The 14,844-nt window shown below is 45.3% G+C and overlaps 1 protein-coding gene across 10 annotated transcripts in view; it reads right to left on the reverse strand.

Annotated features, from left to right (window-relative positions):
• Positions 1-14,844, reverse strand: part of AKAP13 (A-kinase anchoring protein 13) — a 336,674-nt gene that overhangs the window by 113,156 nt on the left and 208,674 nt on the right. The window contains exon 1 of one of the 10 annotated variants that reach the window (XM_047862514.1): positions 5,495-6,287. The exons of the other annotated variants lie outside the window; for them this stretch is intronic. Coding sequence (XP_047718470.1) covers positions 5,495-5,575 — 81 coding nt within the window. The 5' untranslated portion in view covers positions 5,576-6,287. Of the gene's footprint in view, positions 1-5,494; positions 6,288-14,844 lie in introns of those variants that run through there. 10 annotated transcript variants of the gene reach the window in all.

The raw sequence follows: 14,844 nt of genomic DNA on the forward strand, positions 1-14,844 counted from the left end.
AATCTTTCCAGGAATTAGACTGCAACGGAGCAGATAGACATAGTTGTCCTCAGTCCTCAGCCTCCCCACATCTTCGTTGAGGCGGCCGTGGAAGTGTCTTAGAGAAAACAAACTTCCAAAGGATGTGTATTTCTCTGGAAAATGGCACTAGAGTTAAAGTCCAAGTACTCCTTCTGAGCTTTACCTAACGAGCTCATGTGGCCTGCCCAAACATCACAGGGACGGGGGGGTGTCCTCCTCCACAAATATTTTCACTCAGTGCACACAAACCATGGTTGCAAATCTTTTAAGCGTTCACCTGACACTCTTAATTACTAGCTACAAAGTCTGCTCTCAAAAAAGCATCAATAACATGAAGAGTCCTGTTATTATTAAGTAGACAATATCTTCCCAGGTACCCAAAGTTATAAAAATTGGTAAAACAGAAACAGCTCTTAGACTAAAATCAGTTCTTATTAGCAGTCGTTCCAGGAGTCTGACGCTCTTCTCTTTGGTATGATAGTTTTGCGTAAGTTTCAGATATGTAGTGTCCTCTTGTGTTAACACTGGTCTTAGGAATGCCCACCATGAATTAGCTACAGAACTACGTTAGGTGAAAATTTCTATCTTTCACCAACTTGTGAGTTCCATACGAGCTTTCTGAAGGATGCTGACAAAAATGGGCACATTGCTACCAGAGGGTTTCTGCCAACAATAAAATTCTTCCATATCCCATTCTGAGCATGTGATTCATGGTTACCAACCACTTATCATAAGAGCCAGAAGATACACACATCGAGAGGAAGTACTCAAGGGAATATCAAATGGCGAGGAAGAGCAATGTGTATGTGTGTACTGGGCTGGGGGGCGGAGATGAAAGTGACTAAGGAACACTATTAACTTACGCACCTTACTATTTAGGAGAGAATTCAGAAAGGAGATAAGATTCCAGGGATGTTGGAGGCTGATGGTGGGAAGCAAGAGCTGACCTGAGGACAAAGACCAATGTATGCAGCTTTAGGGAAATCTTAAGGGAAGGCCTTGATACAGAAGAGCTACGATGAAACCAACTATATAAAACTGAAGAAGCCAACAGACAGAGTGCAGGGTAAGACAAAGCATGGGGACCTCACCCAGGATGAGAATTTGGAAGCTAACCTAGCGACTTACTACGATACCAGCAGGAGGGGCTGGAGTTGTAACTGTGCAATTTCACAGCAGCAGGCTCACGAGCTACGTTTTGTATTTACGGTCATACCTCTGTGTTCTTATGTCAACCTTTCAGTACATTAACCCAAGCTTACGTTGTGGGATGCGTAGGAATCCTTACTTACAAATCTTAGAAGATGGATTCATTCAATGAACAAACTTATTGAGCATCTAAAAAAAATTTTTTTAATGTTTATTTATTTTTGAAGGAGAGAGAGACCGAGTGTGAGTGGGGGAGGGGCTGAGAGAGAGGGAGACACACAATCCAAAGCAGGTTCCAGGCTCTGAGCTGTCAGCACAGAGCCTGACACGGGGCTCAAATCCACGAACCGTGAGATCATGACCTGGGCTGAAGTCGGACTTATTGAGCATTTAATACGAATTAGCAACACTGTTCTGAGCACTTAGATATAGTGAGCAGATGAAAAAACTGCAAACGCATTTGTATAAAGGAGCAAATTTCTATAGATAAAAGTGGAGTGAGAACATATGCATGATCACTTGAGAACTAAAGTGGCATATACACCCAAATATAATAATTTTTTTAAAAACACCGATTAAAAATACTGAAGCTCAGGGAGCCTGGGTGGCTCAGTCGGTTGAGCGTCCGACTTTAGCTCAGGTCATGATCTCAGGGTTCGTGGGTTCGAGCCCCACATCGGGCTCTGTGCTGACAGCTCAGAGCCTGGAGTCTGCTTTGGATTGATTCTGTGTCTCCCTCTCTCTCTCTCTCTCTGTCCCTTCCTTGTTCGTGCTCTGTCTCTGTCTCTCAAAAATGAATAAACACTAAAAAAAAAAAAATACTGAAGCTCAAAATATAATTGAAGAATACTTCCAAATGACAAAAAAAAAAAAAAAAAAAAAGAATTGTGGAAAAAAATCTGCTACAGATTGTGCAACAGAATTAATTAATAGAGGGTCATGACACTGCCCGTGCTAGGAAGGCATTCCTGCTCTGGGAAAGAAACAATTGAGATAGCTTCTAGGACAATATCTAAGATAGAAAAAAATACATCCATATTTATAAATGAAAACTGATTCACGTATTTGTGTAACAAAAGGAACTGGCTGACTGGAGGAGGAGGTCTCGGATAGCAAGAAAAAGCATCAGCCTTGACGATCAGATCTGGGATTGCATCCCATCACCTATCACACGTGCACTGTGAGACCTTCAGAGAACTATGGACCATCCCCACCTGCTTTTCCATATGCAAAATCAGACAAACACTAGGAATGTAAAAACTAAATGCCTGGATCTCCTCCTATCCATCCACCTCTTCCCAGTGCAGACCACAAAACCAAGTTACCATGCCTGGGCTGCCATAATGGCAGCCTAACTTATTCCCACACTGACAGAGGGATCTCTTCAAAACATAGTTTGAGAAGTGACCTATCCAAACAAAGCCAACTCCTCCTCCTCATGGCTGTCAAGGCCCTGCTTTCCTAAGGTCCCACTTATGACTCTTCTGATACCTCTCTTCTGCTTGTTCAGGGCTCCCCACGCACTGGCCCTGCCAATTCTTTCCTGAAGGCCTCAGGGCCTTTGCATCTACTGTTCATTCTTTCTGGGAACACCTTCCCTTTGTGTAGCCAGCATCTTTCTATCCTCTGGAGATCAGTTTTTTAAAGTCAGAAAAAAAATTTTTAATGTTTATTTTTTATTTATTTATTTATTTATTTATTTTTTTAATTTTTTTTTTCAACGTTTATTTATTTTTGGGACAGAGAGAGACAGAGCATGAACGGGGGAGGGGCAGAGAGAGAGGGAGACACAGAATGGGAAACAGGCTCCAGGCTCTGAGCCATCAGCCCAGAGCCTGACGCGGGGCTCGAGCTCACGGACCGCGAGATCGTGACCTGGCTGAAGTCGGACGCTTAACCGACTGCGCCACCCAGGCGCCCCATGTTTATTTTTGAGAGAGAGAGAGAGAGAGAGAGAGACAGACAGACAGAGCATGAGCTGGGGGGGGGGGGGGGGCGCAGGGAGAGAGGGAGACACAGAATCCGAAGCAGGCTCCAGGCTCTGAGCTGTCAGCACAGAGTCCGATGTGGGGCTCGAACTCACGAATGGCGAGATGATGACCTGAGCCGAAGTCGGATGCTTAACTGACTAAGGCACCGAGGTGCCCCTGGAGATCAGTTTTTTAAATGTCAGCACCTCAGAAACATCTTCTAGCGAAAATAGGCCTTCATAGTCTGCTGCTTATTCCTGTCAAATCACTTATAATTTGTACTTTTTTCTCTATGTATCGCCTGTCTTGAAGCAATATGAGGATTTTAAAGAACTGTGTGGCCCTTGGACTTAGGGCTGCTGCTGGCACTGAACAGGTCATTAACAGCGCTCAACGATGTCACCTTTGTCTGTTTCCAAAGCAAAGAGATTAACACACAACTTAGCCATCTTATTTTAAACACACTAGTTTTAGGACTCCTAGTGTTTACCTATTTGTAATAAAATGCCTATTTTCTGAGAAGTGATGTCTTCTCCACTAAAACTCTTTCATTATATAGTTGGCAGCATGGTAAGGAAAAAAAAAATAACGAATGCAAACAGATTCATCTAAAAAAACTAATTATGTCCTTTATTATCTGTGGCCTTGTGAAAAAAAAAATCACATCTTTGTCAGTCAAGTACTTCATATTCCTCACTGTGGCTCGAGAGAACCCTTAAGCTCTTCACCTGAATGGTGGGGGGGTGGGGGGGGAGACAGTGGCTGTCTGAGCAGTTAAGTCTCACGTGAAATAATGTACGTGGAAATGTTTTGTTACAGCATCTCTGAGGCCAACAAACTTTCATGCCCAGCCAGAGCATACAGTACTACACATTTTAGCCTTATTTTAAATGCACGATATTCTCTGTGGTGCCTACACTGAGATTTTCTAGGCTCCCTCCCTCTTTCCCTACTTTCTTTTCCCCCCAGACAGGTAAAATCAAGAGTCAAGCATACAAAGGTCCTAAAAACTGGGCTCTCGTAAATATATGAGGACAAAAATCTTAAAGCACCACGGTGCTTTCATAGAGGTAATCACAGTTCGGAGAAACTAAAATTAACAGTATCTTGGAACCAGTTCAAAATGCCAACTTACCAACAGTGCTCAGTCTAGGCCGAGCAGGTCAGACAGCTACCTGACAGCAATTAGGAGGGACGGCGACACCACTCTACCACAAGTCACAACTCCTACCTGGCCCCTTGTCCAGCCATGGTACCCATGGGCTTCCGGGTCTAGCCTTCTAAACCTTCTAGCCTTCTCCTCGGCCTCAATGGACCAGTGGAAAAATATTATGAAGTTTCAAGTCATAAACTGAATTGATAAATTGGCAACATAGTTCCCAAATGTCCTTGACCAGGGAAATAACACCATGCCTGTGCTCCGCTAGCTTATAGGGCCACAAGTTCAGGTACTGAGGCTCTTCTGGCATCTGTGAAGCAGTTTGGCTAGCTTCCAATTTCCCCTGCCTTTGCCAGAAAACTGCTAAACTTCCAAAAAGTGCTCCTTGAGTCATCCGACATTCCCAGACTCCCATCTTATGGCTGGAGGAGTCCTTACTAATTTTAGAGGCAAGGATGCCTTCTGTGAGCAATTAGCTCTGCAGAGTCTCCACCCCCATCCTGCTCTGACACCCAACATCACTGACACCGAGAAAACAAATACAGCTATCAAGAAAGTCAGTAAAAAAAAAAAAAAAAAAAAGCAGTCAAACCAAGCCAGAAGCACTACTCTGCAACTGCAATAAATAGGCTGGAGACCCTTGCAAAGGAAATAATGTCTATCTTGCCCCTAAAGAGTTGCAAGAGACAGTAGACTAACAGTTAAGAGAGACTCAGAGAGCGAGAAAAAGACAGAGAGACAGAGAGAGAGAGAGAGATACACACACTAAGAAGCAGAAAAGGAGACCAACAGAGAGTGATATCAGACAGATGGGGCTGGAGCAGGGGAAGGTGAGGAGACGGGGATCACAGGGACAGAGACGGACACAGAGATATCTCAGGGAAGAGCAGCTCTGAAGGTGAATTTCTTCCTCTCTGGTTTTCAAGAATACGAGGTTCTGCTCAGCTTAAGAATGCATTTTAAAGCAAGCAAAATGACATTTCCAAAGTAAGTGGTTCAATGATGATTCTTAAGCCCCTCCCAGTATCTGTCTCTTAAGAACCTTAAAATCAGCAGCCTCACCCCTCCACCCCCTACTTTCCCCACAACCTTCTCAGCCTTTCTCCCAGTACAGGGAGGCTAGGGACTCAGCTACTGGGTTCACAGAGATGAAGGGGCCTGAGAGCTCTGGAACGTCTGCAGTGTGGCCCCTTACCTTCAGCAGCACCACGTCCACAGTCCTGTCCACCTTGGAGATGTCACACAGGCTGTAGCGCCTCTTGTGCCGTTCATACATTTTTGTCCAAATGCAGAGGAGAGGAAACAAAATGTAGGAGACGTACCCACTGCTAACCTGCGGGACCAGTGCACTCCCCCAAGTCCAGAGTTCCAGATTTCTCACGCTGAGCTGGAGATCTGTGCCTTCCAGACTCCTCTCTCTACAAAACCCTCACAGGGTCAAAAAATGATTAAAAAGAAACCAAGCAGAATCCAATTCCTTGAACTGACGGAGAACTTTCTGGCAACTTCAGAGAGCTGGGATGATAAATTTATAATTCATAATATAAACAACAGCCTCCTGATGCCGTGCTTTAGGCAGATCTTGAGTGAAAGACAAGCACACACCGTTCCCATCACTGGCGATCACTCCAGCAGGAAAATTAAGGATGAACCAGCTATGCATAATGGCTGACACACGTGGGGGAAAAACCCAAAGCAGGCAATAAAAATCCAGTATGTACTTTATCAGGAAAAGAGAAAGAGAGGAAAAGGTAAGACAACTCTACTTCAAAGGGATGCCATGAAAACATTCTCATTCTCTCGTTAACTTCTGTTAAGGGAAAAAAAAAAAAAAGACAAGGAAAATCAATTTTTCCTTTATAGGGGAAAAAACAAAAACAAAAGTAGACGCTTGGAGATTCTGTTCAGAGTCGAGTCTTTAGTCAGCCTGTTGCTCACCGGGCAGTAGGGCTTGGTTCTGATTTCAGCTGAGAATATCCACTGACAGCAGAGGAGAAGGAGAAGAGAAAGACCACTCCTCCTCTACTCCCTCCTCCCTTCTTGGGCGCTGGCCCTCCCCTACCCCAGCCCCCCTCTTTCCCTCACCCTCGGAACGTCACTACTTGCCCTTTCGGCTCCACAACCAGCAGCCTTGGAGGTTTGAAAACCTAATTGCAGTGGTGGGAACATGATTCATCCACAGACGAAGAAGAGAAAAACAAGGCTTCCTTTTCCAACCCACTTCCTGCTGCTCCTGCTCCCCCCTCCTCCCCCCCCTCCTCCCCACACCGTCCCCTATGAAAACGGCTCTGTCAGGCATCACACGGTGCACCTCGAACTCTCTGATGTCCGAGCCGGAACACGATGAAGGGGGTAGGCGGCCTTCCCAAACATCACGAGCGAGTACAACACACTCCTCTATTCCACGAACGACACAGCAAATTCAAACTGCCCAAGGCGCGCACCGCAGCTCCCTGCCAGATGCAAACCAGTGATTTCATGTGAGAAAAATGTCAGCCGAGGATCTCGGGCTGTGCCTCTGGGATCCAAAGTGGCTACAAAAGTGGCTGACGGGGTTTAAAAAGCAAGAGTTCAGTCTTTTGCTTTTTTGCAGGGGGGATGCGGGTGGGGAGAACGTGAGTGATGGGAGGGGCCTTAAAGAGAATTCAGGAGAGAAGGAAGGAGCAGAGTGAACAGGTACCCGTGCCAATACTTTCTCTGCATGAGGCTGTCACTTCATCTGCCTGTTTTCTTACTGAGCCACCACCCCCCCCCCCCCCCCCGCAACAACCGGGGTTGGGGGGACAGGCCTACACCAGAACTCGTCCTGACTTCACTCTCTCATTTGGTTGGTGAATGATCTGGGAGGGAAAAAAGAAGGAAGTGAAAGAAGCAAAAAGGGGGAAAAGAGTGGGGAAAGGCAAGGATAAGAAAATCTCCTTGTAAGAGCGTTAGGCTGCCACCCTTTTCCTCCAAGGGCCAGGGAAGTCGTGGCCAGACCTGGAGAGTGTGAGTGAGGGGGTGCAGACACCACAAGAGAAAGGAAGAAAAGAGATTTAGTGCTTAAGTTTCTGTCAGTATTGCAACCGGAGTTGGTGACAAGGTTTTTCAGGAGTTACAAAGGGGGTGTAGAAGGTCTGATGAGTCACCACTTCCTCGGGCCAGGCGGTCTCGTTGCTAACCAGCCCAAAGGAGGGAAACGCAGCAAACTTCACGAGAAAGCCAGTGTTTTCCTCGCCTAGGACTGCACTGCAGTCCAGCTGTGACTGACCAGAGCCCAGGTCCCCACCCCTCACGGGGTCACCCAAGGCACGCAGGTGGACGGCCGCCTCTTCCCCACAGGCCCCCAGTGAGCCCGGAGTTCTGTGATGCTACCAACAAGAACAGTGAAACAGATGTTGCTTTTCATCAGAGTAGGATGGAGAACAGTAGAAACAGGATCAGCAGAGACAGCTTAAAAAGTTCCAACTAAAGTTCCTGCTCAGACTCACCCAAAGGGCTTTCTTTACAAATACTCAGACACTCTGGTGCAGAGCACGTATCGGAAGACCCTTCGGGCTGCCACGTGTGGGAAAGCTGCTAGTGTATCACCTTTTCCGTGGGAACTTTCATCAAGCTGTAACTCTGAACTTCCCCTCCTCCCCGTCTGAACACAGGGCCGGCTCCCCTCTATCCTCAACGTGGTTTATTCCTCCTGCCACTCCCTTCTGTTTTAATTAGAATCGAATGTTTCCTGCTTCCAAGGTTCCCAGGCATCTCTCAAGGGATCAGAGAGGCTTTAATCACCATACAGCCTCCTGAGTCCCAACATCGTCTAACTACTGACTGAAACGGAGATAATCTCTATTGCCTTAACGGACATTTTGTGCCTTGCAGTGAGGCAAACAAACAGCAAGGTCTCTGCCCTCAACAAGTGTATATAATTAGAGAGAAACCGGTTTCAAAATAACGTAGCTGTCTGAAATGTTGTGGGACCTATAGATTAAACTATTTTATTTCCGACGATCTGCTGACTTTGTGCCACAGGCTGCAAACCTAGGCTTCTTCCTACTCTGTCTGCACACAAAAGCCCCCCCCCCCAAAGGTTTGGAATCTTCCTTATAGTACTCTGTTCTTTCTTGTAGAACAAATGCTCTGGGTGGGGGGAAAAAAGGTCTCCTTTGCTTCCCCCTCTGGATCTGTTCAGCACTTTCCACAGAACACAGTCTGCGGTCCTGGGCTTTGGCTGCTGCTGTGACAATTCCAAGTTTCTATCAAAAACATCTGGAACCACGGAGCAGTTATTCTGTTAGGATTTTGAAACACAGCAACCAAACCAATCATTTTATATTCAAACCAGAGCTGAGAGCTATGAATTTTTTTTAATGTTTCTTTATTTTTGAGAGAGAGAGAGCGAGCGAGCACACAAGAGAGCATGTGAGCATGAGCAGGGGAGGGGCAGAAAGGGAGACAGAATCGGAAGCAGGCTCCAGGTTCTAAGCTGTCTGCACAGAGCCTGATGAGGGGCTCGGGCTCATGAACCATGAGATCATGACCTAAGCCAAAGTCGGACACTTAACCAACTGAGCCACCCAGGCGCCCCAGCTACGAATTTTTGTTTTGAGAAAATTTCCTCTTTCCTTTAATTTTGGAAACTTGTAGTAAAATATGTTTATTATTTATAGCCCCTTAGGGTAGTGGTTATTTACAAGATTAATTGTATCTCCCTTGTCTCTGCATCCTCTGTCCCACTCTCTATCCACAAAAGGAGTCCCAAATTCTTCAACAGAAGCAACCACTGCTTTTACTCTGTTCATACCACAGGCCCAACATATGTTCTTCAAGATTCCAGAAGAGGAAGTAGAAAAATATTTTCTGCGTTTAAATTTAACTACAGCATTTCTGTTCGTGAATTAAATTTTCTCTTGATTTATTTAATTATAAGATCTAACAACTTACCCAAATTATTTAAGCAATTCTTCTGGGGCAACTCTCTTTGGCTCCTTTTGTTTGGTTAGGGCAGAATCCAGTCTCGAGTCCCACAGTCAAGTTTCTGAATTAGGACACCACCTAGTGGGTATGCCGAAGTCCCAAAGAGAACACCGAAAGCCAGGAAGCACTGCAGGGAGGGGGCTGGGGAGAGTCCACTACTACTATTTTCCCTGTAACCCCAAAGGGAACAGCAGCAGCACGCGACTGGACGCTGGCTAAGTAACCCCTCAATGATGGATTCCGTCCCTGCAGGGAACACAAGGAACCAGGGTGGAAACCAAGGGCTCCTTCTATCCTAGGTGTGCCATGGTCTCACTGAGCGACTGGCAGAATTAGCCGGACTCTCTGGGCCTAGGTTTCCAGAACTGAAAAACAACAGGGGTTGGACACTATCTGGAGTTCCTTCTTGGTCGGATATGGTCAGTCTGAGACTAAGAAATCTTTATCACCTGCCACACGGCTCATAGGATGTGGGTAGATTCAGAGGAGAAAAGGGAATTGAGAAATTCTCTCAAAATCCGTTGTAGAAAACATGTAGCGTGTTTTTGCATCATTGTATTTTCCTCCTCCACTTTCACATGAAATCAGAAGGAAAGGTCTACCACAGTTAATTTTCATTTATCTGTGATTTCATCAACTTAAAAATAGTGAGTCATCCAGAGTTACACGTATGATGGTGGCAAAAGTGACTAGAATACAGCTAAAATACTTCACCTCCACTGGGACAATTTGAGTCTGCTTAGAATAAGAGACTGTTTCATGTATGATGGTTGCTTGACTGACAGGAGAAAGGAGGAAATTAATTACAGTGGCTGCACAGTCACTGTTTCCATGTGGGACTTCCTTTTTAATTTTAACTTAGGTGTCTGAGCACTACAGGTCCAGGGAGGCCTACCGTCCCTCCCCCCAACCCCTCCACCCAGGCATTTCTCTGACTTTAGAGGTTCCAAGAAGGTGAAAAAAGCACAGGGGAAGGCCTGGGCCTGGCAACCAACCAGCGATTCTCGATTCTCGTTAACAGAATTCTCGTTAACATAGCGTGGGTGGTGGCAAAGTGCACCTTCTTCGCTTTAACCCCTTCCTGCCTTTGCAAGAAGAAACCTGAAGACCAAAGCCCGCAGCAGCAAATTATCTGACCCCTAACAATGGCAAAAAGAAATTAAGATAGAGGAATATAAAACAACAATAAAGCTTTAAAAATGTCTTTTTCTTTAAAAAATTTTTCTAATTATTTTTTTGTAGAGACAGCGTGAGCAGGGGAAAGGTAGAGGGACACAGAGAGAGAATCTTAAGCAGGCTCCACACTCAGTGCAGAGCCTGACACGGGGCTCGATCTCCCCACCTCAAGGTCATGACCTGAGCCGACATCAAGAGTCAACGCTCAACTGACTGAGCCACCCAGGTACCCCTAAAAATGTCCCTTTACAAGCTTTTGCTCCTCCCGGGAAACAGGTCTCAAGGAACATGTCCACAAATGTTAAATTTTACTAAAATTGCCAACAGCTTGGTGAAATAAAAGGAGAGGGAGGGCGGAGAAAGGAGGGGGCAGATTCACAATGTCGGGTGCAAAAGTGGTGACAGGATAGTTTCTTCTGCGGCATAATTTATTAATAACGACGGGTCCTGAGTACTTCCTGTCTGCCAGGTGCTTACACGTGTACGACCTCATTTATTCCTCATCAAAAGCTCTAAGGTCACTGTCTGCCTTGTGGCGGAGAAGACCTGCACTCAGTGTTTCAGTCAGTTGTGTAAGGTCACACAGCTGATAAAATGAGTTTCCACTGAGCTCCTTCTGTGAATCTTCTTTCTGTCCGTTACGCATCTTATTTTGCTTTGAGTAATCCCCCAAAGTTAAAGAAATGAAACTATCGTTGAGAAAATGGAAGTTAAAAAATTGAGGAAAGAAAACTGAGAATTCATCACTCGTACCAGTAGCTCAGGCTTGACTCTACACAAACGCCAAAGGTTAGAAAACAGTTTTCCTCTTTCAATAAACATGACAAACGGATCCTCATTTTAGAAAGTTCAGGTGGAGAGTGTATCATTACGCTGAACAGAGTCAACTTCTTGGTCGACATTTTCATCCCGAACGTTTCCTTTTTTTAGCCGCTCCTCGCTAACAGATTACAAAAGTCAGGACGAACACGCCCAACACAGAGAATGAAAGATTTCTGGATTCAGACAACTAACCGCCAGCCAGGCCCTCTTTAGGTCCAATGGGTCTACGGCTCCTAGATCTTCTCTTCGGAACAAACATTAGCTATTTCTTGTAGCAGCGTTTCAAGTATGTGAAGACAAGCATCAGGACTCACCGCCCTCCTCACAGCTTTTCTCCTGGACCACGATTCCCACGGCCGCTCCTCCCGTCACAGGGAACCCGACGGAGGACTCTCAGTGCTTCTGGTGACGGTGAGCCCGGGACGATCAAAATCAAGCTTAACTCGAGTACCACCCCAAGTAGGAAGATCCAAGCCTCTGATGAAATAGGCTCACTTCCCGTATTTTTTTGTTTGTTTGTTTGACTCAAATCAGATCTTCTTCATACTGTAACCTTGTGCTTTTATTTAAAGACCCACCTCACATCTTGCCCTTCTATATTCTCACTGAGGTTACTGTTTTAGCCTAAAAACAGCATCTTGAATCTAGATTCCGTCACTGAAGTAGCAGCTGTCCATCCAAACTCTGTGTCATCTGTGAGTCTGAACAGCAAGGCTAACAACGGAGACCCAGAGATATCTCACTAAAAGCACCCCCTGGAAGGCCGTCGATGCAAAGGGTGCTCCTGATATCAAGTGCTGTTCCATCAGCTACAAAAAGCCAATTGAACCTTGAGTCCCATTTCTTCGTGTCTTTACTATATGGAACAGTCTGTAGAATTTCTTGCCGAAAGGAACACACCAGATCTATGGGATCCTCCCGTTCTACCCGTCTGCGACCCTCTTCAAAGGAGAAATGAGACACCACCCACGCAGTGCACTGTTTGATGATCATTTCTCTGTGTGGTCATGTACTAGATTTGAAACCAGATGCCAAAGATGGTCGTATCTGATCAACCATAAATCATATTCACTGTTCTTTTTTTTTTTTTTTTTTTTTTAAAGTAGGTTCCACACTGGGCGTGGATCTCAACGCAGGGCTTGAACTCACAACCCAGAGATCAAGACCTGAGCTGAGATTAAGAGTTAGATGCTTAACTGACTGATCCACTCAGGCACCCCATATCCTTTATTATTTCTAAATCTCCTAGCAACATTTATTTTTAGCATGACCAGTATGAGTACATCACATAAGACTGGGCAGCACTGACAAAATTAAACAAAAACTACTCTAATTTTTTCCTCATAATGGTTCAATATAAGAACTTTTCACATTTAGACATCTTTACCAACTTCACAATCCTATAATTGCAAACTCTTAAGAGGTTGAGTAAAATGACTATAAAGAACAGGACCTCTTTCTCCCCAAAGCATTAATAAAAAAAGGGATATGCTCCCTCCACTTTTTTTTAGTCTTTTTTTTTTTTTCAACGTTTTTTATTTATTTTTGGGACAGAGAGAGACAGAGCATGAGCAGGGGAGGGGCAGGGAGAGAGGGAGACACAGAATCGGAAACAGGCTCCAGGCTCTGAGCCATCAGCCCAGAGCCTGACGCGGGGCTCGAACTCCCGGACTGCGAGATCGTGACCTGGCTGAAGTCGGACACTTAACCGACGGCGCCACCCAGGCGCCCCTACATTTTTTTTAGTCTTCAACACACCAACTATACTACGGACACTAAAATGTATTCTGTACACAAAAGTGTATTTTTGTTATTTTTCCTACCCAAATAGTTTGCACATACATTTACAAGTGCAAAAAGCCTGAGGTTCAGGCTAAACTTCTGGTCGTAACTTCTATTTCAGATGGTAACCTAGGCCTTGAAAAATATTTTTGTAGCTATTGCTTAAATAACTCTTAAGCATCTTAACTGAGGTATGACTGACATGCAAGAAGTTGCACCTATTTCAAGTATACTATTTTGTAAACATTTAATTTTTAAATAGAATTTTCAAATCTTCCCAAAGAATGTGGCTTTAAGATATATTGAAATTTTTAAAACACGGAATGCTGAGAAAGCTAAAAGTGGCGAATTTCATGTAGAATGCTAAAAATGGCAAATTTAGGGGTGCCTCGGTGGCTCAGCTGGTTAAGTGTCTGACTTCGGCTCAGGTCATGATCTCACGGTTCGAGAGTTCGAGCTGTGCTGACAGCTCGGAGCCCAGAACCTGTTTCGGATTCTGTGTCTCCTTCTACTCTTTGCCCCTCCTCCGCCTGCACTCTGACTCTGACTGTCTCTCTCTCTCTCTCTCAAAAATGAAAAAAAGAAATATTAAAAAAATTTTAAGAATAAAATAAAAATGGCAAATTTAGTATCAGTAACAATTTATTTATTTATTTTTTAAATGTTTTATTTATTTTTAAGACACAGAGAGACAGAGCACGAGCTTGGGAGGGGCACAGAGAGAGGGAGACACAGAATCCGAAGCAGGCTCCAGGCTCTGAGCTGTCAGCACAGAGCCCGATGCGGGGCTCGAACTCAGGAACTGTGAGATCATGACCTGGGCCGAAGTCAGACGCTCAACCGACTGAGCCACCCGGGACCCCCTTCAAGTATCAGTAACAATTTAAACAACCAAGAAATTTCACATGGGAAACTCATCATACTGGTACGAGTGTATACTCCAACTTCACAAGTCACTGACCTAAACCTTTAACAAGCTGATTTTCAGGAAATGAAGCTAGACAAGTATTTACTGAACACCTATCCTTGGCACTGAGGATACAGCAGCAAACGAGACATTAAGGAGCTATGATAAGATGCAAGGCGTGTTCACACAGAGGAATCACAGGACACAAGGACATTTGCCTTTAGACGGAACAGGCTCTGAGGGCCAGAAGAGGCTTGCTGTGGAGATGCTGACTACTCTGGGGCCCTACGGATAAGTAGGAGCTCACCAGGTGAGAGGCAGGGAGCCCCAGGACCGGGCTACAGAGAGGCATTCTGTGCAAATGCCGGCAGAGGACTGAGTGCTAGCACCCAGAGGCGAGAAAGAGCAAGTGGCAAAGGATGAGTCCCACGGAGCAGAAAAAGGCAGCTCCAGATGAACACGCTACTTACGCGGAGAAGTCTGCATCACTGCAACAGGAAAAAGCCATGGAAGGGTTGTTAGCTAGAGAAAGGCATGAAGAGTTCTGCTTTCAAAAATACCATTTTTCTAGAGCATGTTCCTAGACAGGAGGGAGAAGACGAGAGGCAGGGAGACCGGTCACAGAGCTGTAACACATGTTGGATGAGAGGGGAGGGGAGTGTGAATTCAGGTGATGAAAGTGGAGATCAAGAAAAGGAAATGAGAGTCTGACGATACTAACCGTTAACAGGCAGTGGGGGTGGAGGATGAGGCGGAGAGCAGTGCTGTCAGACCAGGACTCTGCCCTGGGCAACCAGACAAACAGTGGGGTGGAGCCCAAGGAGGCAGCAGGGAGAGATCAGATGAGGAGGCAGGTTTTTTTGTTTCTGTTTCTGTTTCTTGTTTGGTTTTGTTTGTTTATTTTGAGA

Source organism: Prionailurus viverrinus, chromosome B3 (assembly GCF_022837055.1).
Source record: "Prionailurus viverrinus isolate Anna chromosome B3, UM_Priviv_1.0, whole genome shotgun sequence".
In the NCBI taxonomy this organism is placed as follows: Eukaryota; Metazoa; Chordata; class Mammalia; order Carnivora; family Felidae; genus Prionailurus; species Prionailurus viverrinus.